This window comes from Passer montanus, unplaced genomic scaffold (genome assembly GCF_014805655.1).
Source record: "Passer montanus isolate IOZ18808 unplaced genomic scaffold, ASM1480565v1 scaffold36, whole genome shotgun sequence".
NCBI lineage: Eukaryota > Metazoa > Chordata > Aves > Passeriformes > Passeridae > Passer > Passer montanus.
The window spans coordinates 1,805,376-1,831,678 of record NW_024368374.1 but is presented as its reverse complement, the minus strand read 5'-3'; the positions used below and the strand labels follow the sequence as shown (position 1 = coordinate 1,831,678).

The following is a 26,303-nucleotide window of genomic DNA, read 5'->3' as shown; positions in this document are numbered from 1 at the left end:
GCAATTCACTTCTGACCTGATGTTTCTTACTTAGCTTTTGTTATTGCACTGGGCATCTTGATGGTTGTCAAGATTCCCCAATGCCAATAATGCTCCCCAGGATTATTAGGTACCTAACGCTAGATGACCAAAGGGATAGTTTGTATTTCTCAAAGACACATTGAGGGATCTTGGCTGATTTGCTAGAGTAACTGACTAGATTTTAGGTGGTTTTCTGTGGGTGAACTGTAACCTACCCTAAAACTAGAAGTTCAGCATTTTGGTGATTTTGTTGTCCTAGAAAGGGCTAAATACACAGAGAAGAACAAGAGGTTTTTTAGATTTTTTAGGTAGTATTTGTTTCTTTGACTTATAGCTATGCAATTTAAAGAAGTGTGATTAATGCATGAGCAGGAATGTGTAATATCACTTCCATAAATGTTAAACTGTAAAAATTTTAAGTATATGACCTCTCACTTCAACTGGGATTAAAAACAAAAATAAAAGATTTTAAAGAAGTTAGACATGTTAGACATTCGTCTTTCTCATCCATTGTGAAGCAGATGTTTGCGTTTCTAAGATTCCTCAAAACTGCCAAACCTTAAAATTATTATTTTTTTAAAAATTTATCACAATTTTAATAGATATTTTCATACATGAAACAGTCCTCCCTTTGCTGCCTGTATCTCAGAGGGCTGTTGCAGCTCAACACAAGCATCATACCTTCATAATTCATAGAAGAAGGGCTAATGCTTTTAGTGCAGAAAGAACAGCATTCAATTCTGAGCTCTGTGTCTGTATATGATCATAAAGAACTTACATTTGTTCTTTTGCAATAATGAACTTGCTGTAACCTGGCACCCAATTCATTGTCTCGAGGTAAAATACAGTATGAAGGCAATTGGTCAAATTATTATCTATTTAAACATTTTTAATGTTTACCATACATACAGAATTTCTCAGCAGCTGAGATGTGGTCATATCTTCTATTTTAATATCTGTGTATTGGCTCATCCAAGATGTGTGAAATGCTTTTTTGCTATGAGAAAAAGCAGTGACAAAAAGTATGACTGGTTCTCACAGTGGTCCAGTTTACAGTTAAGTTCTTAGAACCATCAAAAAGGAGGAGTTATAATTATTTTCAGATCAAAAGTCTGACTTTTAATAGCAGCGAATTAATGAAAAAGTAGTTTATAGCAGGCATTTTGACTGCCAATGTCATGAAAAATGGAAATGTTGATTCTGGTAGCAGCTGTGTTTAGGAGGAGACAGATGTCTTATGTAAGTAAAAGCATAAGGTCAGTTTCCCTGGATATCTCTATTTGAGATATTAGACATAGAAAAGAGACACGAGTCCTGCAGTTGTAAAGGTTTTTATTCAGGTTGATAAGTACTGCATCCTGTAAGTGCCATAATGATTTTATATGAGTATATATAGATCTCTCTTTTTCCTGCACAAAAGAGAAAGACTAGCTTAAAACTTGCAAGAAGAAGTGAAACAGCAGAAGAGCTGCTTCCAAAACATGATGTGCTGCATTTGAGAGATACACATAGAAATGCTGAAATATACCTCCTTTTTTATTGTTTCCAATATTTGTTTTTCTAACTTGATAAACACTAAATGTGAAGATGAACTTTTATTCTAAAAGCTAGCATGGATGTGAACACAGTATGTGTTGTAAACTTATTTTTTGAATGAAAATATCTAGAAACCAGAAGAAAGTGTGGTGTACATTGTCATACATGCTGAACAGAAGATGGTTCTATATTTTCCATCCATTCTCTAAAACACAAAAGACATCCATGGTATAAAAGCACATCTATTTCACAAGTCCCTTAGGAGTAACAGGTGTCTGCCCAATTTCTGTTGCAAACTTCAGTGACCTAAATTTTGGATAAAACTTTTTGCCTCTTTTCCAAGCTCAAATACTCCACCCATACAAGAAGTAGCAAATATTTCTAATTACCTCCTATTGATAAAACCAAAACAAAGATAAAAAAATGACGGGGAGTGGCAGGGAAATCCAAATATCTAAGATCCCATCACCTGTGTAAGCACTTGCTGTGTGACATTAAACCTCAGGCCCTCAGCTGCATTAATTGAGTGCTGCCCGTGTTATGGATACTGATCCGCTGGATGCTGCTGCGACTGCCGGAGCTGCTGCGGAGCAGAGTGGTGTGATGTGAAGTGATGCAGAAAACAGTAGAAGCTCTGTCGCTAGGTCAGCTGCAAGAAGAAGTGACGTGCGTGAATGTACAGTATGCAGAGTTTTCTGAATGATGCAGTCTCTCTTTCTCCCAAAGAACTTCAGCTAATGATACAAGGGGAATTCAGTTCCCTTTGGCAGGACTCCACGTTGGTCTGGATCCTTTTAATACTTCTGCTTCTACAGTTACTTGGCTCATGATGCTAAAAATATACATGACAGACTTAATGAAAGTATCTTCTTTTAAAAACTACTTGTCAGCAGTGATCATTCAATATTCTCGTTTGCATGTGTGGTTCTCATTATTCTGACATAGATATTAATACTGATGAAAATTAAAGAGAGAAAATCCAAATATTTTAATACTTGCATTTTTCCAGTAGCATCTGAGAAACCCCACAGCTAATCAGCCATAAATTTTCTTGATTTTTTGTTTATTTTTTCAATTCAAGTGTAATATAGCAGCATACAAAACTGTATTACAGAAGGAAGAGCTTCAGAATCCCAGTAGATGATGTAATTATGATTAAAAATTAGTATTATTGAATAATTCACTTTTTTAATATGCAAGAGTTATTTTTTCTCTCATTTTCAATAACCATCAGTCTTAATATCTATCTAATGAAAAAACATAAACAGTGTCATCTATCAGGTTACTAACAGAGAATGCCACTTATTGGAGCTTCATTGTTTACTTTAGCAGGTAATTTGTGGACCGGAATCATTTAATTGTTCTGAGCACATAATTACATGCCAGCATTTTCCAATTTAATTAAAATGTACAAATCTGAAGATTAAGGGAATTTTTGAATTATTAATCATTTCTCCTCTAGGAAATCTTGTTGCTCTGCAGGAGATTTGTCCAGTGTACAACTATACGTATTTTTTTCCTTCTCTTTCACAGACAGACAATTTTCCCGCAGAGCCCAATTACATGGGCAGCAGGCAGCAGTTTGTTCAAAGGTAAGGCCTATTAAATAACTTTCTTGGCTTCCCCATTTGCATTCTTGTCAAAATTGCTTTGCCAGAGAGTACAATTCAACTTAGAACAAGTAAATACAACACTCTCTCTCTCTCTCTCTCTCTCTTTTTTCTTTTTTTTTTTCTTTTTTTTCAATATGCATTTCAGTAGCTCCACGTTCAAGGATCCAGAAAGAGCCAGCTTGAGGGACAGCGGGCATGGGGACAGTGATCAGGCTGACAGTGACCAAGACACTAACAAAGGCTCCTGCTGTGACATGTCTGTTAGGGAGGCACTCAAGATGAAAACTACTTCAACTAAAAGCCAGCCACTTGAACAAGGTGAGTGAAGCCTACGATGACTACAAAAGCATAAAGTTTATAATGTCATTATCAACCTATTAGTATTGCAATTGTGGTTTATCAGAGAGGAATAGCCCACTGATAATATTATCAGAGAAAACAGTAAATCTTGTCACTAGCCCAGAGCAAAGAACACAGTATCTTTCAGAATGAACATGAAATGAAACCACAAGTGTCCAAAGCAGATTAAAAAAAAAATTAGTACTTTTGAAAATGATTAGAATATACTCTATCTCTACTGGCATTGCCTGTGATATATTATATACAATCCTTCTGTCAAAGCATGATTTGGAAATTCAAACTAGACATGACTGCAACAGATAAAAGAACACCAGTCATTTATATTCCTCATGTAGTTTGGAGAAGAGGAAAAGAAAATGCTTCGCATAAAAGACAAGAGTAAAAATGAATCAGAAGTTGTTTTCATTTCATGGATGTATTTTCCTATTTGTAATGTTTATTTCACAATTAAGAGTATCATGAGAAGTGTCAAATACTAATACAATCTTATTTTCAGTATACTTTCATTCATATCCTGTGAAGGTAGCAAAGATTAAGACTGTGAAAGAGCAAAATGACTTAGATCAGGACAGTGACGATGTTCTCTCACAACATTCATTCTGACAAACAAGCATATTTATTTCCTCAAACTGTGTCAATTTTTTTTTTTCCAGATGTGTTTTATCTAATTAGGAGGTCTTTTATTTCAAAAGATACACCTCTTTTTTTTTAGAGAATCAGACAGACAAAGCACTCCAGCATTCTCTGCCTTTATGTTTTGCTTCTATGCTGTAAGCAATACAGAAGTGCATCACAAAACACTTAAATGTTTTCCATTATTTTACTTTGTTGTGGGGAGGATCTTACAGTGTTAAATATAGTTAGGAAATTATTAAATCAGTCAGCCTTAATAAGAAATTATATTTCTAATTAAGCAGAAATATATGATAAGGTTTTTATTAATTGTTGGTTAATTGGACCTCGGTTTTTCTCCTCTTAGCTTAGTCTGATCTGTAGTACAGTTGTCAGGAAATACATGTTCAACTTCATTTTTCTGATTATGTTGAGATTGCAGTACAATTTTTTGCAGTGCAGAATATTTAGAATGCTGCAGTATAATTTATTCTGTATACATTTGGAGGTTGACCTCATATGTGACCTTATTTTCCAAGTGATAAATGCCGGAAAGATTATTTTTTTCTGACCCTTTGCCACAGCAACTCTCTGCTTATAATTGGACATTGATCTGTATAAAGATGCAGTGCAGGATTTTTTTAAAAGAAGCTATTTGAGCATATGTCTTATTCTCTCAGTTTTACGTGATATGAAGCCAAAAATTCTGGATTTCCATCTATCAAGTACAGCCACAAAAGAGCTTTAAAATTGTAAAAATTTCCCTAGGAAACTATCTAGTATTCAGATTAAAAATGTGTGTTTTTTCAGGAAAGGATTGTATGGCTAGTGTTCATAATACTGCAGTTTGTCCAGCAGCATCAAACCCAATTCTGGTCAAAATATATGCAATCTAGTAAGCACATTAAGCCAACCATTCCCATTGCTTAATTTCATTATAATGCAAAGAGTTATATGCAGGTTTACACTTGTCATTATACCTAGTTGAGCTGCCATATTCATCAAGAAAATTTATTCCAATCACTCAGATGAATTCCTCATGTTCTTATGAAACATATATTGAATTGTGAACATTAAGTATTGTCAGCCACTGATCTACAGCAGTGACTGTTTATGTGAATTTCTTTGCTGAGGAAAAGAAAATAATAGGGATAAAGAGACAAACTAATTTTTCCCTTTTTTAAATTTTTTTTTCTTCCCTCCAAATATAATTGCAAATAGTAATGATATAAATTTGTTTGCTTGAATGAACTCTTCCGTCTCTAGTGTGCTATAATAAAATCATTGTTATATTATGAAAACTGAACCTGCATCAAGCACCTTATGGGATTTCAGGTCATTGCAGTAACAAATGTGGTGCTATGTGTAGTTCCCAATGAAATCAATGATTACTTGTCATTGAGCTTAGTATGATTAGGGTTCTTTGCCCAAGGTAATATTTCTCTTTTGAAAGAAGATAAATAAAATTGTTTTCTCTAGTCATAAGGCAAGTTGAAGGAGGGTAAGAAATATGATGTATGTGATTAGGATAGAAAAAGAATTGAATTTTTCTTTAGAGAAAAATTGTTTTCTGGGAAAAGGAAATGGAAAGCTTGCTAGAAACAATTGTTTCCAGCAATGCCTGAAGCAATATCAGAAATTGTGGTTTTGCCATCCTTCTGGGTTGTATGCAGGGAAGGGGATTCACTGTTTTGTAGCCAAGTTCTAAGCTTGATTATTGTCTTTTAGCTTCTGCTATAAGAACAACACTTATAATTAAATAATATGAAATTATCTTGACATGAGAATCATTTAAAAATGAGTTAAGTTTGACATATTCTTTGCATAATCCAAAAACTATTGTTATGCATCCAATTCCACCATGGCAGTAATAAGAATTCTAGTTATACCAGTGTTTTGACTACAGTTTTGAGCAACTCTAGCCCAGATGATTGAAAATTGAAAGGCCATACTGAGATAAAAAGTGTATTGATTGGTAGCACTACAGCAATTGTGCTTTACTCGGAAGAAGTAACAGAGAAGTAGGAAATTTTTTGAAAAAATTTTGTAGACAGGATGTCTTCTGATTTCAGCATGAGATGAGAAGCAATCAAGCTTACTTTATGATATTAATTTAATTAATGGAAACAGTGAATGATAGAGCCTGTCAGTTTACTATTGAAATAGTTGATTTCAAGGAAAATATATCCAGATAGCAAGTTTTTTTGTGGTAGTGATTTTAAACATTTTCACAAATGAGAAAGACTATGCAAATTAGAATGAATTTATTTAATAATTAATGAAAGGCTTGTGGAATGGCCTTAATGGAAGGAATGCAGAAACACCCCCCAAACTGTAAAAGTTATCATGATAGTTAGTTTTGTGTTACAATAAGCACATCCCACTTTAGTTATTTTAGTTTCATACTTTTTTGCTGTGACATCCAAGCCACTTTCTGCATGGGAATATCTAGTCTCTTAAGCTGACTTATGCTATTTTAACCATCTGTCTTTACTAAACAGCTTGTTCCATATGCTTGCTGCTCCTTTAATAGAATGGTTTTCGATAAATTTGTTTTGTTTACCTGGTTTTTTTACCACTTCTGTTGCTGATACTTTAAACCCTATCACTAGTTTGGACAGTTTGAGATCACCCTACTTGGAAATCTTACAAGAGCTATTAGTTTTGAACACATATGTCAAATTGCTTGTTTATTTCACTTGAAGTTGTAGCATGTAATATTCACTTTCTGCATTTAAATAACAGAGTAATTGTTTTGTTTGGTATGGTTTAAGAATAGCAACAATAATCTGTATTTCTTTGAAAGGTATCCAAAGCTGAAAATTATATCATAACCCATAAAATATAAACAATCATATCTACAAGGGAGTAGTAAAACAGCAAGATGTTAATTTTATACTTTTCTTAGTGAATCCTGCATATGCTTACCTTATAATCAGTAAAAAAACCAAGTTATGGACTTTTCTTAGTTACTCATAAATTATTGTCTTTGTTAGATTTCCCCAGCAATTTTTAGTTTCCTTTTCTTTTCTGTTTTTTTTTCTTCTTTTCTGCCTGTGTTTTCTTGTTCCATTGTAAACCTACACTTTCATGTGCTTGTCAAAAAAACTTCAAGGGATTAAATATCTCCAAATTCAGTAGCTTTGTTGAGTTTTTGCTTTATCACTGTGTGTTACATCTTTCTTTCAACACAGTTTCTTGCCATTCACACCTTCATCCCATAGAAGAGCCATTTCTACATATGCTGTTGCCTCTTTAACAATAGTGTGGATCCTGAGAAAAAAAAGAAAAAAAACAGAGGCAACTGCTTAGAGGAAAGGTGAAATGAAATTCTTCAGCATAGTTGTCAGAGTCTCCTCTAGGACCAAGGCTGTCCATCAGGCTTCTCTGTAAAATAGCACCATTTTAGTCTATGGTATTGTTACTCATATAAAAGAAATTTAATGTATCTACATGAAAAAAGTGATACTAAGTGTAATTTAAAAATATAATAGCTCTTTCTTCATCACAGCAAAAATACATTTGCATCACAACTGATGCAGTGCTGCATATAAGTCTTAGGAATAAAAATTATATCAGTTCTAGAGGCTCTTATGAACACTGTTTGTTATTCTTTGTGTTTGTCCACTGAACATGTTCACACAACAGTCTGTAGTAACTTGTTCATTTGTAGTCTCCATTTACTAAACAAGACTGATCCTAGAAATCAAGTATCCTGCATTATCCATCGGCAGCAGAGCAGAAATTACAAAAAAAAATCACCACAATTTTTTCTGGACTATCCATTAATTTTCTTGCCATAATCTTGCTAAAGTCTGTTGGATAATTAAAATCCATTCTGTTTAACTGAGTTAGAAGCAGTCTAGACTGATAAGTGCAGAAAGTTCATCAAGCACATTTCTGCTGTCTGACATCATCACCAATGCTTTCCATGCCATTGGGGATGATGAGTTCTTTTATGAATACACCAGCTTAATAAGATAATAGGAAAAGAAGATTGTGGAGGAATATTTCTTTTCAAAGTTTGCAAAACTGGTAATGGCCTTTTCTGAGAAACTGAAGGAGGCTGGGAGTCTCCAGGATTTGACACAACATGTGAAAACTTCTGGTCATCAATGCTTCCTCCCATAGGTTTTCTCGTCTGGACAGCACATCTATCACATTCTCTCTGTGCTCAAAATATCTGTCAGACTGCCCTTCTTGCACTACTTAATAGTCTTTATGTCCAGCACTATTATCCTTTCTAACTTGCTTACTTCTAATATGGTCAGGTAAGATGCTAACTTGCTGTTTACTTGCACACAATATCCATTTTCCAATTTCATCTGATGAATTGATTTCCAGGAAAGCTATAAGAACAGCTTAGTTGTAGTATTGAGGGTATCTTTCCTTTTTTGGTATGTCTCAGTAGTAGAATCTGTTTCTAGAACTGTAAATTCTGGAAATTGTTAGGTAAAGCCCACACAAAATGAGGTATTGTGACTTGCGTTTTCTGCTTCTGTTTGTTCTTTTCTATATATTTTTCTCATATTTTCTTTGGTTTTGTGTTTTATGCAAGCACTTGAATGATCCTAGATGAGGACTAGCATAGGTCAAAGAAAATTTATATATACTCTAACTATTTCTGATTGATTCTGATAACCAACTTAGTTATCAATAAGCTGGAGATATTTGATTTTGGTCTTATTCTATTAATGAGAGTTCAAGATTAAAAATGTCGGTAGAAGTGCAGAGCTTTATGAAGAATAATAATATCTTTGATATCTACTTCTGCTGTGTATAAAAGTTCAATATGACACTGGAACTGCTGACATTATTTTCCTTTTTCCTGCTGTGAATACTAGGTTCAGTGAAACTACTTCTAAAAGTATGTAAGAGTTACCAGCATTATTATTGGTCTCATAGTACTTATAAATCCTTGTGAATGGTGAACTTCGATTGGGATTAAACTTTTAAATTGATACATTTTACTTTTAGTCAGAGGAAACTAATAAAAAGTTTCAAATGTTCTAAGTTTCTTGATCTCAAGCATTTTAAGATGATCTAGGTAAACTTTTGCAAGATTTTGTTACCTGGGCTAAGCTGGACTGTGCAAATGTTCAATAGTTCCCTTTTTTTTGAGAGATCACAATTATATTCTCCCTTCTAACCAAAGTTAATGAGCTACAGAGAAAAATGCAGGTCAGTTACCTTTATTGTACAGATGATTGTTAGCTTTTCTTGTGTTAATACCTAGTAATCTATGACATATCTTTTGCTCTATAATGTCTACAGCGAATTATATGATGGATTTAGACAAAATAAAGAGAAAATTCTCGTATCTGCCAACTTTTCTTTGCTCAGAGTATTGTGTTGAATATCTCTCATGATTTAGGTTCTATTTTTAGACAATCTCCTAGTCTACCAGTCAATTTAAGTTCGTCTTTTAGATTTCAGCTATTTTTGTACCAAGTTGAAATTTGTGATTGAAGCTGTGTGACTGCTTCAAAGCAGAATCCAGTATATTTGGTGCTTCCTTGTTATAGGTGCGAGGACTTCCAGGCACAGCTTCATCAAAGTGTGCTCTTCTCAGAAGTACACAAGCAGCTTTGGTTTTCAAGCAATTCTATCCAAGTAAGGAAGGAGAAGTGTGAGGAAGCAGTTTGTCCTAAAAGAACAGAAAAGTCAGAAAAGGAAGTGAAGTGGCATCCTAATGGAGAAGGGATATATTCACTTAATGACTCATGACTTTTCTGCCTCTATTTTGTTCATACAAAATAGAAGAGCGGTGCAAACATTCTAGCAGCTGAAGTGACAGTGAATACAGTTTACATAAGATTGCCTTAGCCTATTATTGCTGCCTGTAATTGCCCATTATCCTGCATTTCAACCCGTGCTGTGTTCTGCCAAACTGGGGTTTTAATCAGGTGCATGTTTCATCACCTGGCAGATTATTGCCATCATATATCTGGTAGCTGTGAAATTGTGTGAGCAGCACATCCCACAATTAATGCATTTAGCCAAAGATTAGGGGGGCAAATTTCTATAACTGACTTTCAAAACATACAGAAAGAGCTTTCTCCATCAGTACACACAAACAAGTCACTGTGACAGAGAGGGATTACAGCCATTCAGCACAATTACATCTATGCACCATTTGGTGTGTCATGCCACATTTTTAGGTAATTTCATTTCTCCTCCACATTATCTCTACTTATTTTATAATTAATAAATATTTCAGTGGTTGAAAATTATATGTATTTTTGACCAGTTTTGTTTTCATTGGCCGCTTCGCTATTGAATCAATTTAGATAATGCCCTTACTAACATCTGAAAACTTCATGACTGCACCAATAAAAGTATTCATAAATTTCAGAAGAGTTTTCTTTGATGAGCTTATTTGCAAATTAATTCATACCATGCACTTCAAGATCACAAGTCTATTACCATAAGTCTTGTATCTGAGATTCTAATATTTGGGTGCTGTAGCTGTTGGTGCTCATCTGCTTTACTTCAGAGGCAACAAAGCAGAATATCCCTCCCCTGTCACTAGTGGAAATCTCATTACATCCTTTCTGTACTTTCTGTTTTGACACTGCCTTTCCTGGGGCTGAGCACAGTTAGTACTGCAGTTTGTTCTTGAAAGGCTTAGAATCCATAAGTTATCTTTTCACTTTATTCCCACCAGAAGAGCAAGAGAAGGATTTGCAGTTCTCAGTAAGATGAGGTCCTTCTATGTCAAAATCATTATCTTCAGCTAACATTTCTTCTTTTCAGATTCTTTTTTATAAATTGAAAGAAAAGTGGGGGCATAGAAAGATCAACAACTTTTGAAACAAGGAAATCAGAAAATAGAGAGTCTTCATAGTATCAGGCTTTATGCATTTCCCTGGGTGATAAATGGGTATTCACTACTTGTGCTTTTGTTAATGAATATTTTAGGGCATATATTCACATATTGGATGAATACTTAATATCAAGGAAACTATTGTAACAGGGCTAGAGTCTATTCTTGACTCTTGATCTGTGTCTGAAAATGTCCTTGAATGGTGTACTTACATATTTATTTTAATTAAGCTTACACAGAATTAGAGAATTAAAAAAAAAACAACCCATACATATGAGGGTATGTGTGTTTATTCAGTTTTATAGAGAAGGCAAAATAAATACATTGTCTCTTTTCATAATTTTTAATCATCATTTTATGATTTATGTATCTCCACTTATTAAGTAAGCAGAAAATACTGATATGATAAATCACAATAGTGGACAAGATTTAACAAAATCCCATTGTGTGTTGCAGTCACAATCTTTTAACCAAAAAGAAGCAATATTCTGCAGATGGAGGTCCCATAAAGATGACACATATTATTAGATGACACATATTAGCTGGAAATCTGAATGATTGTATTTATCAATAGTTCTATGTCCAGCTAGGGAAGACAAAAGAGAAGTGTCTTAAATAAGTGACAGGAGTAAATTATTCCATTCAGCAGTGCTTTAGCTGGAATACTACTAATTGTATTTTGTTCTTCTAGAACAAAGGGTATCTCCTAATATCTGTGCACACTAATAGAGACTGTCCTTTTAATGGCCCTTTTTCTGTTTACATATTACTTCTCTCCTATGCTGTGGCTTCCAGAGGGGGAAACATGGTTTAATTTAATTTGGGCCAGAGTTGCAGCATGCTGTAATTAGGGATACATCTACAGTATGCAGTTTGTGGGCATATGTTAGAGATAGATCTGGAAGGATTCAAAATCAAAAAAAAAAGGTATAATAACAGCAGAAAATAAAGGTTTATGCAACATTACCTGTAGGTGAAGTTTGAAAGAAGTGTTTGTTTAGAATCTGTGTATGTTTAAATGAACAAGGACTGGAGTGAAATCTTATAAAGGTCTTTGTGTATTTAATATTGTTATAAATATGATAGTGCTTACTTCTTTATTTTGTTTAATTTTCTGGGAGAAATATTTAAGTTATATTTGAGACTGAACTTCATTATAAAGATGTGTAGGCACTAAAGTAGGCTACACCTGTAAGTTAAAGAATACCCTTTCCTGGAGATTTTTAAAACAGGTTAAATACACATTTGTCAGTGATAATCTACATTTATTTTAATCTGTCCAGGGCCAGAAGATCCACTCTAGTCCTGCTTTTTATGGTGCCAAAATTATGTAGTGTTTCCCAACAATAATATACAGCATTTAGCATGGTCTTGGCTTGGAGGCAGAGCTGCAGAACGATTAACTAACAGAACTTAGTGAATCTGTGTCTCTGCAGACAAAGTCTCTGTACTTCAGTGATACATGGTGCCATGCATCAGCCTCTGTGTGCCTACTGCCCAATCGGATCTCCAGAATGGCAGAACAGCTGGTTTCCATTCCCTGCTGCTGCTTTCTCCTATTCCAGCTGCTGCACTCAAATAACCTCCCTTCCCCAAGTGGGCTTCATATGGTTTGAAAGGGACTTAATGTACCTCAGTGCATAGGGAACTTTTGATGCATATTTCATCATGTTTCAGTTCTTTCTACAGGGAACACTGCATGTATAACAGATGTTCCCTGACTACTACCCTTTCCTGAAGGTGACATGCCCTTTTTTGTGTTTCATCTCTAATGTACATAGAGCTGGTAATGCCTGCATGGTACTAAAAAACAGTGCTCCATGGCTGCCCCTGTGCTGCATGCCAAGCTATATTTAATTCCATCTGCTCCCCTCTGCAGAGTGAAATGGAGAAGAGCATATGCCCAGTATAACCAAGTCATACTGTGGCACAGATAATACCCCTTTATTTAAGAAAAGCAGAGGTATTTTTTAAATTTAGGACCCTATTCTTCCAGTTTTTTAATACATAAATTGTTTCATATAAATTGGTAGGGGTGTTCATGTAATTACATATCAAAAATGCATAGTCTTTTATTATCTCTGCTTATTATTAATGCAGTATTATTAATATTGTATACATATATGTAGTGTATGTGTCTATATGTGTCCACATACATAATCATAAATATAAAAATAATACATCATTAACTGATATTCCTGAAAACTTAATTTTCTAATCTATATAAATCAATACCTTAACATTATAGAAAATTCAATGCTTTACAACATTTTATGCTTGCTTGTTTTAAAACTGCAAATATGAGAACAATTCACAAATCTATTTACACAAAACACTCAATTTTCATCATAAAAATTGTTTTGGAACAATAATAATTCCAAGGCAAAAGCTGTCATAATAGAGTATACAGTTGTAAAGCGGTACTTTACAAATAAAGTTTTAAAATATCTATTTAATAATGTATAGCACTATCTGACCCAATTTTTATTTGAACAAATGTATACAGTTCTTACATAAAAAGTGCAGTTTAGGTTGTGCATTGACGAGATCTCTAGACAGCTACAGAGCCGAAACAACCTTTCAAGGTGCAAATCAAACATAAAAAAGAAAACAGAAACAGAAGTGTGTCTGTTCTGACCCTGTGGAGAGACTTTTTCAGCACATCTGTAATCTTCATGGCCCTGGGAAGTGTGTACTGGATCTGTGTGTGCTGCTGAATATGAATATTACTACACTCTGTGGTGTATTCCTGCACTTTATGGAATACTCCTGCATTTCATGTATCTGATTAGTTTTAACAAGTCATATTTCTGTTCAACATTGCTAATTTGCTTTGAAACAAGGATTCTGTCCCTTATCCTTATGGTATTTTGTTGTTAGAAAAGTTCACATAAATTACTTCTTTTTGAGGGGGACTACATGGAGTAGAGAAGGATGGAGACAAAAAGCTACAGTGAAACTTGAAGCTACTGCTGTGAGGAAAGCATTAAACTCAGCTTTCCTAGCTGGTGTTCTGTGGCTGCTTTTTTGTTTCTCAGGAGTACCAGAGTACCTGAATAACCAGGGCCTATTGCTGAACTGGACTGTAAAAATTATTTTTAAAAAGCCAACCAAATGAAAACTAAAACCAAGCAACCAATGAAACAAACCCAAAAAACAAAAAAACCCCAACTAACCAAAAATAAAACAACCCCAAAAAACCCCAACAACAACAAAACACCCAGACAAAACAAAACAAAACAAAGTTATTTTGACATTCATGTTCGCAATAAAAAAATAAGTCAAGTAGTTTGGACTTCTGAAATAAAACCTCTCTCAAAACTTTCTTTCTTCGTTATATTGATTTTGAAAATAAAATTCCAGAAGATATTTTAGCCTATGGCATATAAGATTGTGAACTTTTCTAATGGATATTTTTTGTTTATACAAAGGTATTGATAATATTTATATTTTTGTTACATTTAGAGTCTGTTTATTTATTCTTTATTGTTAATGAATATTTTCATTCCTTTATATTTATTTTTATATGTTTTATTTTCTGTGCATTCACCTTTTTTTCTTATTTTATGAAGAATAGCAAAACATGTTGCTAAAATTTTGGCACAAGAAAAGAGCCTCCCCAACACAGGCTGGACAGTTACTGATTAATGTGAACTCACCTTCCTTTTGCTATTGAGAAGTCTTACCCCTATTACTAATTCAGCATTATTTTACAGTGATTTCAGGAGATATGTAACTTTCATAAGTATGGCAAAATAAGCCAGTATTTAAAGCCTCAAAATAAGCCAGTATTTAAAGCCTGATAATTTCATTGCTACTTAGAACCGAAAGATTACTTTAAGTTCTTTAAATACGTAGATTCAGATGACAGTAGAAGCTCAGATTTATTGTAAACTTATTAAATGTCTTTTTCTGATATCCAGAAGCATGGAAAGACAGAGTGAGAGTTAGAAAAAGAAAAAAGTATTAACTTAGAAGTTAAGGGTGTGAGAATATAATGTATAACACAGAGGAGAAAAGAAAACCAAACAAGCAATCAAAACACATTCAGATTTCATAAGAAGTAAGCAACTGTTAGAGGGAGCGTTCTTTTGTTAAATTTAATTCACTGCCAAAAGTGATAAAAATTTGTAATTTTCTTAGAGTCGAGCTGCATTTAAATATTTCTAAACTGGAAATATTTCATATCAGACAAATGCTTGCTTTTTTTTCCTAAACTCATCGTGGTCAGCAGAACTGTACCACTTTGCCCATATTGAATCAACACAGTGTGCTATTTTTTTGTTTTGTTTTGTTATAAATCTATAAAATATAACTTTGTATTTTTAATTCAGTATCAGGTAATACATTTTTTTTTTGCATAACCATTTGTATTAAAAAATAAGTTTTTCACAAAACTTGGATGATATTTTTCCTTTAGATGTGTGAACATAGTACTCTGGAAAATAAAAAAAAAAATTAAGAAAAATGTTTAGGACTGCTAAAAGTACTCTTCAAAGTCTTAATGAAGCCCAGGATATTCTAATTAATGGCATCTTCATTTAGACTGAATTTTACATTTCCAAAATAGATTTGAAACTAAGGCACAGGTTTTCTTCTAGATATTTAGTCCTCTATAAATAGAAAATGATGAAAAGACCTGAAAGTTTTGTTAGGTACAAAAAAAAAAAAGGAATAGAATGCTTCCCAAACCTCTACATTTTCAACCCTGTTGAAGAAAAGAACAGCCACATGTTCTCAGGAACCTTGTCCCTATCATTTCACCTACTACCTCACCTACATCTGAGCTAGCTGCTCTAATTCTTTATAGTTAATTAGTTGATGAGCTCTCTAGAATTGCTGAGGAGTGTGAGATACTTCCAGAGTATGACTCTTTTGATCTGCTTAAGATGAATCACATCCTCTTTACTGTCAGTAAAAGATGACTAACTGATATAAATAACTGTATATACCTAAACCTATGAAAGAAGAATTTCTTCTCAGGTTTTGAGGGAATGAGCTTTTTGCAAACTGACTATTGTTTATTACCAGTTTTGGGCTTCTGTGTTTCTTATTTATGTTATAGGTATTAATTGTTCCTGCCCAAGTTTTTTATGGAGATATCATCATGAATTTGTTTAGCAAGTCTTTCCCATTTCATCAGTCATGCTGTAGAGGTGTTGAAGCTCTCTTCCATGACAGAAATATGATTTCTGTTTGCATGCCTATTATTCCCTCTTCCACATATTTGCAGATGGGAGCTGGTTTTTTCCCTCACAAAATCAGGCATCTGTGTAAGGTGCATTATTTTTTATGCTTCACTTAAATATTTATCTATTTGGCTTTTGATTTGCATTTCTATGGCCAAATTGGTAGTGCCAGAAGCAATGGAATATAGTGTGTTGGAGGTTTAAAATTAGAATCTGAGATCAACCTTCTAAAAAGCCCTAGGTGCTGAAATGACTCACAAGAAAAGAAAGGCATGGTCTTGGATTATATGGATTTCTTAAAATCAAAATAAATTAACCTATTTATCTGACTGCTGGAACTATTTTAGTTTAAGATAATTAAATATTAAGGGTGATGAAATATATTAATTTAAGGATTAATCTCTGTGTAACATATCCATACCTTACATAATGTTAATCTTCAGTAAATTTCTGTCATTTGGTGAATGGAAGTAATTAATGAACTTTTTAAGCCTAGCTCCTTATAACATCTAAGACAGTTCTTGCATGTTCATTAAATACCAGTGGATTCTGGAATAGCTGTTAATCCCCAGCAAATACATTTAAGAATCAACTGGCATTTCATAAACATACAGTAGCAATCCTATTAAATCTACGTAAATATTTGTTTAAGATACTTCAAATCTATCCCTTTTTATCACACCCACTCTGGGGTGTGCCACTATGTTGGCAAGGTGATGTTTACCTTCCTGAGTACACCTGCCACTCTCCTCTCAACTCCATCACCAGAGCCAGCTGCTGGAGGTGTTGCACATGCTGGCACAAAGAGTATGCTTCTAATCTTTCTGCACTGTGCCCCTGAAAGAGATAAACTCAACTAAATATATATTAATATAACTACGGGAATGTCAGGGTTTTCTGCCAAATAGCTGTGAGAAATGGGGTTGTCATATATTTTTTCACACTTCTAGATGACATATCTTTGCCAGCAATGCTTCACAATATAGATCTGGTCTCACAAGTTGCTATTCAACATCAGTGTTATTGGTTGAGAACATAGTCTGCTTTCTTGCAAGGCTCACACAGAGAAAGATTGAATGGTGTTTTTGGCAAATTGAACACTGTTATCAGGAATATGTTACACACCTTCTTGTTTAACCCTAATAATGACTATTTAACTCAATAAGAGCCTCTCAGAACTATCTTAGAAAGTAAATCCTCTATCTTGTACATCACTCAAATACTTATTACTGTATTCTGCTTTTGTGTTTGCTCTTTCAGCTTTGTTAACATAAAAACAAGTAGCAGAGTAACTATCCTATCTGGATTATTTTTTCACTCTCTCTCAAGGCAGTCCCTTTACTTTGGGAAGTTTGAGTATTCTGCTCTGATGGTTCAGTTTACTATTTTTTCTACCCACAAAAAAAAAGACTTGGTTGGTTGGTTTCTTCAATATTTAACTCCTTTTACAAATGATGAAAAAATAGAGAAGTAGTTTATAAAAAAAAAGCAAAGAAATCCCCCCATTTCAAGATAAAAAATAATTATTTCTTGTGAAAATATTAATTAGACAGTTTTAAATTGTTACATATTGCTATTTCAGAAATTATGGGTAATATAATTTAAGTTAAGGTCCCATATAATATTTTATGCTTTGCTATTTACAGCTAAATTTGTAGTTCACAAAATATTCTAAGTTTATCTATTTTACAGAACAGGAAAGCCAAAGTGTTTATTACTGAAAATAGTGTAACATTTTCTTCAATTTACATCCTTGCACAGCTTTTAATATCTCTATTCCTTGCCTTGTGTCAATAGAGCTTAATATTCTTTCTGATTTGGGCTTCACATTCCTCAGCTTTTTGAAAGTTAACTAAGTATTTTATTTACTACCATCAGAAAATTTCACTCTGAGAAAGATAAGAATTCAATATTATGATTATTGTATATCTGGAAAAAAATAGAAGCAATTTTCAAAAGGAAGGAATTTAAGCTTAAAGCAGTAACTTAGTAATAATATTGGACATATCAAAGAATTATTGAAAAGATAGGTAATTTTTCTATTGGACATATGAAATTTTTAACTGTATGCCTTCTGTGACTTCCCATAATTCAGGTCTCATCTTTCTTTTTCTATCTCACCATTCCAGTGTAGATTGTGAAACATAGCTTCTCTGGAGCAGTCATGCTGGTAGCTACATATGCATTTGATTTTATGAAACTAAAATCTTAATGAGGAATCCTTTTAATTTTTTGGTACTGATAATTTAATATCTTTTATTAAACTGAACTAAGCTAGTACTTAAAAATAGCTCCCTGACATTCAGAATAATGGATATGAAAGCAAGAGCAATAAAAGTTGCTGGGAAGGTGCAGTGCAAGCACTGATTCAGCAACTACCACACTGATTTAAACATTTTCTTTGGTACATAAGATATTAATCTGTAGGGGTTTAAAAGCATATGAAAACAACCCTACTAAAAAGAGTTGACATGTGGAAGTTACACCTGGAGTAACAGACTCTGACTCGTTGTGCAGTGTAGGGCAACAGTAGTATGTGCATGTCCTTCACTTACAGTAGCTGAAGGTAATTCAATCATCCACTCAAATACCACATCTGAGTCACCTTGTAGAATTTCCTGTTACTCCAGGGTTTGCACAAAGACTTCATGACAATTGCAATTAAGAGTCTAAAGGAAAGAATGCAAGAAATTTTTTTTAAAAGGGTATTTTTTGTCAAAACTGTTGGGATTTTTGTTCTGTACTTTTGTGTAACGGTGTTATGTACTCTTAGCTTGTCCTGCACAAAAATCTTTACAACTTTGGCGTATGTGCAAACACACTGCCTTAGATTGAAACCTGACACCTGATAATTTCACTGACAGTGCCTACTTCTTGCTTTAGGAGAAACAGTAAATAATTGTTTCCTATTAGACTCCTCAGTGACAACCATGATTCAAAAAATCTATTTTCCCTTTGTTGTGTCTTTTTCAAGCTGAAAAATCTTAGTCTATTTAATCTCTTCTCTTATGAAAGCCTTTTCATAACTTTGATCATCTTTTCTGCTCTTTTTTGTCTTTTCACTTCTATAATATTCTTTTGAACATGGCATGAGCAGATCTGAATACAGAAGTCTAGACACAGAAGCTATGGATTAAAAGAGTAATGTTTTGTGGTTTAATCTTTATTCTTTTCCAAAATGCCTTCTTATTCTAACTGCTCTGTTGATGAATTATAAGCTGACATCTTCATTTAACTGTCCAGACTAATACAGAGATTAGTTTCAGAGTCCTTTGTTTGGGTATTGAGAGTTGTTACTATTTTCCATCACGTATATTACCTGCATTTGTTGACACTGAATCTCATGTGCCATTTTACTAGTTATTCAATTGCATGACATCTATCTGCAGCTCTTCATAGTCTCAGATTTTACTACGCACTTTGTTTGATACCAAAGCTAATTTAAGTGATACTGTTACAAAACTTGAATTTCATATTTGGATTCCATATGGTCTGCTGATTTGTTAGAAGTCATTTTACCCTATTATTATTTTAGTTCCTGGCAGTTTTAATGACTCATTTCTATCCTCAAAATATCTGCATTGTAGGAATCACCCTGGGTTCCTTCTTTCAAAAATATTTTTTTTACATTTCTTTTTTTTTTTTTAGGAGTGGGTACTTATGACCTTATTTTCTTTCAGAACTCTGTATTTGTAGATTCTTTGTTAGCCTCACTGACACTCTGGCAGATTTTTTTTCTGATTTTTTTAAAATAAAAAATCCTCATTAATTTCTGTGTCATAAACAAATAGTTTTCGAAACCTTTTTCATACTTCCCTAAAATATTGTAACATTTTATATGTTGGCATTAATTAATTTTTCTCATCCTAATTTCCTCACAATTTTCACTTTTTTTCAGAGTATCTTTTTACTCTTAATGACTTTCTTCAGTCTGCTATTTCACCATGCTGGCTATTTTTTTGTCCTTTAAAAGCACTTTTGATAAGTCGTATACAGTTTCTCTGAACTCCTAATATAGTATCTTTAGGTAGTCTGTCATGATATCTGCAAGGATTTAGTCTTGTAGTTGACCTCTTAAATTTCTTTCCAAAAAGCTTTGTCATGTTCAGGTAGGGTTTTTTTTGTTTTTTGTCCTTTAAAAGCACTTTTGATAAGTCGTATACAGTTTCTCTGAACTCCTAATATAGTACCTTTAGGTAGTCTGTCATGATATCTGCAAGGATTTAGTCTTGTAGTTGACCTCTTAAATTTCTTTCCAAAAAGCTTTGTCATGTTCAGGTAGGTTTTTTTTTTGTTTGTTTTTTTCTGTGGTTTTTTTTTGTTTTGTTTTTTGGTTTTTTTTTTTCTTTCTTTCTAAGTAAATGATACTGTAGCTTTTTTTTTTCCCCTTTCTTTTTTCTATTTTCTGTAGACGTTAAAGTTGAGAGCTTAGTGGCCAGCATTGCAGCGTAACTTACAGTTACTTTTTCCACCTGCCCGTTGAATGCTAAAAAATAATACAAGTAAGCACTGTTTATCCTCTCTTTAACTCTTTGACTAGTTGTTATAAGTGCATTGTACTTCATCATTCCTATGTAATTTGTATCTTGGAATTATAATTATGCTGGGTTACACTGGCTGTTTTCCTGGTATTACCTTGGTAAGGCATCTTTTACATCACGTTCCTCTATTAGAATTAGCTGCTGGAGTTCTTATCCTTTAGACTTAAAAAAAAAAAAAGAATCAAGTAAATGCTTGATTTTGGTCTGGCTACCAATTTTTATGCTCCCTGTTCAATTAGGACTTTATTTGTTGAAGTTTTTCTTTGCTATTTCCTCTCCGAACACCACCAACTTTTATTCTACCCTATTTTTTTTCCTTTTTCACTTAACAGTTTATGACTTCACTCTACTTGATAAGTTATCTGAGATTACAGGCTTCTCTATATCTGTCACTTGTCTTCAATCTAAAAAACATTATCATAGACAATTCAAATGTCACCAGCCTTTTTCTTCTTGTGGTTTGCATAATGCCTAGCCTTCTTGAATATGTACCACTCATAGCAAACATTTCCTTGGTTGCTATTTAAAATATACCCTCTTCTTAACAATTTTCAACCCAAAAGAGTATATAAGCTTTAGCGTCTAAAATTCAGAAAGTAAAAGCAGAATCTCTACAGAAATGTGGAAATGCTGCAGAATGTGATGTGATTTTCAGTTCTTTCTTAGGCCATTACAGTAAGACAGAAAAGAAAAAAAGAAGACAATTTATTACAAATCAATTATAGAGAAATCCTTAGCTGTCTCTTTTTCATCTTGAATTTTATCTCTTGCTTATGATTCAATTGACTCAAGTCTGCCTCTTCATAATGAATTTTTATGAGAGAGAGAGACTTGATAGTTATACCTGTAACTAATGTTCAAGTAAAATTCAATGTTGCACTTCCTTTTTTACTGGAAGAAACACCCACACCATATATTGGTTGTCTCTGATGACTGCCACCAATTTCCTATTTTCACCTCCTTCTGGTTTTTATTCTCACTCGTCCTGGGAGTTTTGACAACTAAGGATAACCTTTTTACGTACATATACAATGTCTTTTTTTTTTTTTTGGTGTACTAGCAATATCACATATCAAAGGCAACAATATTTTTATTGTTCCCTTGTTACAAAATTTTCCAAATGTCTATTTTAGGCTTGGAAATTTGTCATTTTGACTTTCCTCACCCTTGGAAAAATACTTTTAGAGATCTTTCACTCCCTATTGTTGCAGAATTTCACTTATGAATGCAAACATCCATTATTATTACCATTTCCCCCTCAATCTAGCACAAATCTTAATATTTTTTTCTATTTTTCCACAGTGAGATGGCTGTGAAAACTTGTCCAAATTAACACTGCAGAGCTATTTATTTTTATATATTTTTAGGCTTAAAGTACAGTCAGTCACTTTGCCTGAGCTTAAATCCAAGGTGAATCCAAAGTGTCAAAGTGCCAGAGTAAAGAGAATCAGGAAATTTTAGGTCTGAATAAGAATTAGAAAAAAAGGTAATGAAAAGAGTAAGAATATAACAGGAAGAGTATAAGAATATCTACTTAGTGGTGTGATGCAATTGAGCAAATCTTCTTTGTCTGCCTTCTTTAATTTTTCAGACTGTTTCTGTGTAGCCTCAGACAGAAGTAGGTGGTTTTTTACATGCTCTGGCGTTCATTATGGAGGTCTTTCATCAAAGTAATGTCTTAAGATGCTTTTCTACCTGATGTCCAAACCTCTTTTATGGACTGCAGTAGATTCTATTCGGGTTGCTATAGCTCCTGACTAGGCTGCCGTAGCTTTGTGGGGATTGCTGCAGCTTCTTGGTTGAGTCTGGTAAATACAAGGCCATTATACATGAAAGAAGCATGTTGGTAATGCATCCTCATTCACCCATTTCTCAGATCCTATCAGTAACATCCTCATACTCTTACTTTGTGCAAATAAACCATGGTGCTCTGATGTCAGGGGTTCTCTGACCCTGAAACCAAGCTCAATAGCCTAGCCACAGGCACAGCTTGTAGTCTCTTTTACTCTGCAGTACGGAAAAGTCACCTCCTTGTGTAACCACCAAGAGTCCATTTCACAGAATTTCTGTAAAGGTTCAAGGTAAAATCCAAAAAGAACATTATGCTAAGAAGAAGGATCAGACAGACATGAATCCTGGCTATGCTGACTTCTGAATCATGTCTGCAACATGAGAGCTGGATCAGGCCAAAGGTGGGCTCAGCATGACTCCAGCTGTATTGAAATTATAGGTAGAGCTTTTCCACTAGACAGTTTTCTGCTGTGGCAGTTTTACGCTTATTAAGCCAGATTCAGTTAAAGAATCCACAGAAAAGGAATCAACATTTTGAGCCCCGCAGAGTGTCACTCATGTTCTCAGGCAATAGGAGTCTCGCAGTTTATCTAAGGGGCTTAACTTTTTTTTTCTACAATTGTCATTCAATTACAATATATATTTATTTAAAATTCCTTCATGTGGAACCTTGGGAAAAGATAACTTCTTTCCATTTCAGTTTTACAAAGAGGTTACAGTAACAGCTGAAACTTGTGGAATATTTGACCCAGACGTCTCCCGTTAATAGCTTGCTTGCTGATTCAAACGAGTGATGCCATCAATGCTGTATTCAGGGTTTCCTTACTGAAAAGAACAAAACAGGTCTGAATGTAAAGTTATGGTACACTGCTCTGTCAGGTTGAACAGCTCAAAGGTAGACAAGGATACCTGTACTCTGTTCAGCTGAGCTTGAATTCCACCCTGATGCATGCTGAGAGTTAGCATTATATGCTTTACTCTCAGCGGTGACTGCCAGCCGTGTTACTCTTCAAGCATATCCTGCCATTTGTTCTATCCAGCAGAAACAGGTTTCATTCCAAAAGAGCTCATCCAAATACTTCAAGGAATAGTGCGCAAGGAGGGAGAGTTTGAGGAAAAAAAAACCAAAACACAGTAGTGTTATATGAAGGGAAACAAAATCTATCCTGTTTCCTTGTGAAAAGTGTTAGGATGTTAAAAAAAAAAATTGAAGTAATATTTCTTGTGAAAAGACAAAGAAAGGTACAGGACATCAGGACATTAATTTTGTTAAGAACAGTATGATGAAGTCCATAGAATTCAGATCTTATCTAACCCTTAATCACAATTCCAGGTGCCTCTTCTTGTAGCCTGTGAGAGCTAACTACCTCAGACATTTAGATATCGATGTGAGACCTGCTTGTGCTCAACTGTTTACTGGGACAGTATACTGGATGGGACCCTACAAATCTGTTGGAATAATTTTATCTCACTGCACCCTGATTTGTATTAGAAGAGTGGGAATTAGGTATGTGGATGGGGAGCAGGAGGCATGGTGTATCTCAGCAGATCCACACCATGCAAGTTTGGTGTAGCTATGGAGGTATTAATGAGAGGCTTGCCTTTCCAACCTGTAGTTAACAGATGTGGCTGCTTTTATTTACTGCATTTAAACTTCTGGGCTTTTTTACTTTAGTTATTATTCTTTGATTGTTTCCTCAGTGCAGGAGAATCTGACTGGAGCCCCTGTTTATTTCTTGTGATGTGTCTTTTCCATGAAATGACAGACATCAACTGAGTACGTTTTATGTCTAGTCTTGAGAGCTTCACACTCATGAGAGTGGCCTAGAGGGTCACAGCTGCCTCATTGTGCAGTGAACAGAGAATTACCCTCGGATGCATCCTGCTCAGCAAAGCCGTAAATATTGTGGCCAGGTTCTTGAACTGGCATTGAAATAAATGGAGAACCGATGGAAAATATGAGTTCTTGATATGACAGGTTGAGGTGGCTTGTCCTCTTAAACAATTAATTTTTTTGTTCTGTGCTTGTGTCCCTGCCTGTTTTCAGCATAATGCTAAGTACAACAGTATGAGCAAGACAAGATTATGACATTGATGATTGCTAGCCAATATGACATTACAAAAAAAAAAAAAGACAATGCTTATTGAGGTAAAACCAGAGAATTTCAGTTCCTTTCTCTTATGAGAAGGATGTCTGATGAGATCTTGAGACTGAACTACTTGAGTAAGCATAGGGTATATAGTTTAAGGAAACAGAAAATATTCCTTACATACAGATACTCAGAATGTTCTTTTTTCCTTCAGCATCACATCCTTCTTCATCTGGCTGACCTTGAATAAGCTGTTCTTTACCCTTTAGATTTTGTGACAGTACTCCAGAAGTTATAAGACTGGGATCCACAAGTTTGTGACCCATAGCAGCTCCACTTACATAGTCTTGTAATACATGTGGGCAAGCTTGCAACTTGTGGTCCCAGGAAGGATCATTTCATGAAGGGCATTAATGTGTTCAAAAGAAGAAAACTTTTAACATTAAAAGGGGAAATAAAAATACAAGTGACTGTCCATAAGTGATAGCTCCTGATGAGAAGGAATGGGATCTCTCATAGTCTCTCCAACATTAGAAAATTACTTTTACAATTTTATGTGTTTTAAATTAGTTAAACCATCCTGGTTCTATACAGTGCATTCTCCTTTCTCTAGAAGAGAATTTTAAAGGACAGAGGACTTATGTTCCTTCAGCAAGCTGGTTCAGGAAGGTGAACTAATTTTTTTTATATGTTCTTTTAGGCACTTGAACCTACTCACCATAAAATTGGAACAGGCTAGAAACAAAGAGTAGATTCCAGGCAGGAATTATCTGGCTTAGTTTTACATATTGTAAAGCCACAGCCTAAAGAAAGGAGAAGCTTGCTTCAGTCGGAAGGTAGGTCTCACTAGGGATGTTTCCTAGCCCAAGAAATTGTGAATCCACAATGCAAAATTGCTTGAAGCAAAGCAAAAAGATGACAAATGCCATGGATTTTTTTCCACATCTGAGTAAAAATATTGAGCAAATCATCATCGAGACATCTGAACAAATGAAGGAGTGGGCAGTCACTTTAGCCTGTTGCAGGTTAAACAGCTTTCTGAAACTAGGTGTGTCTTGACACAGAGATTTTTATGTGTTTTTTCACAGATGCTGCAACAGGAAAATAAAAAGTCTCCCTATGTCTTCTAAAATAATCACAACCTTTAATTAATAATTTCTGCTACATATGGGCAAAATGTTGCAAGATAATATCCAGCTAATTACATTATCTGCAATTTTGAGGTTTTTTATCTTTTTCATGTAAGCTACTTGTTTGACACACAGAGTGAATGAATGTTCAATCTGTGCATGCAAAAGCATAGGCCTTAAAGTTTAAGCAGTAGGTTAGATTTTCAAGTTACCAAGCCAGATATACAGCGAGATGGAAACTATAATTGTGTAAAGGATAAGACATAAACTCTTAATATGAATGTATATGTATTACTTTGCATTTATAAGTGCATATTTTATTTGTAAAATGTATTTACAGGTAATATCTTAGAAATTCTACTCTTATTCATTATGTAGTGATTTACATTTGTTTTACAGATCTAACCAGATTACAAGTCACATTTTGCTAAGTAAATACGCGAAACTTTGTGATTCCGTACTGAGAAAGTAGTGCAGATTTCTGCTCAGTTTTTACTTTTTTCAGAGTAATGACTTTATATTCTACCATTTAAAATTATTAGAGGTATATCAAACAATAATTAATTTTTCTTCCAAACTGTAAATGGCTACTGT

General features: G+C 34.1%; 1 protein-coding gene across 8 annotated transcripts in view; it reads left to right on the top strand.

Moving 5' to 3' along the window:
* The window catches only part of PCDH17 (protocadherin 17), a 90,441-nt gene that overhangs the window by 26,186 nt on the left and 37,952 nt on the right, over positions 1 to 26,303 (top strand). For 7 of the 8 annotated variants that reach the window (XM_039716773.1, XM_039716774.1, XM_039716777.1 and 4 more), the window contains 2 exons: positions 3,091 to 3,149; positions 3,316 to 3,488. In XM_039716773.1, the coding sequence (XP_039572707.1) occupies positions 3,091 to 3,149; positions 3,316 to 3,488 (232 nt within the window). The remainder of the gene's footprint in view (positions 1 to 3,090; positions 3,150 to 3,315; positions 3,489 to 26,303) is intronic. The other variant, XM_039716776.1, reaches the window with a different exon arrangement.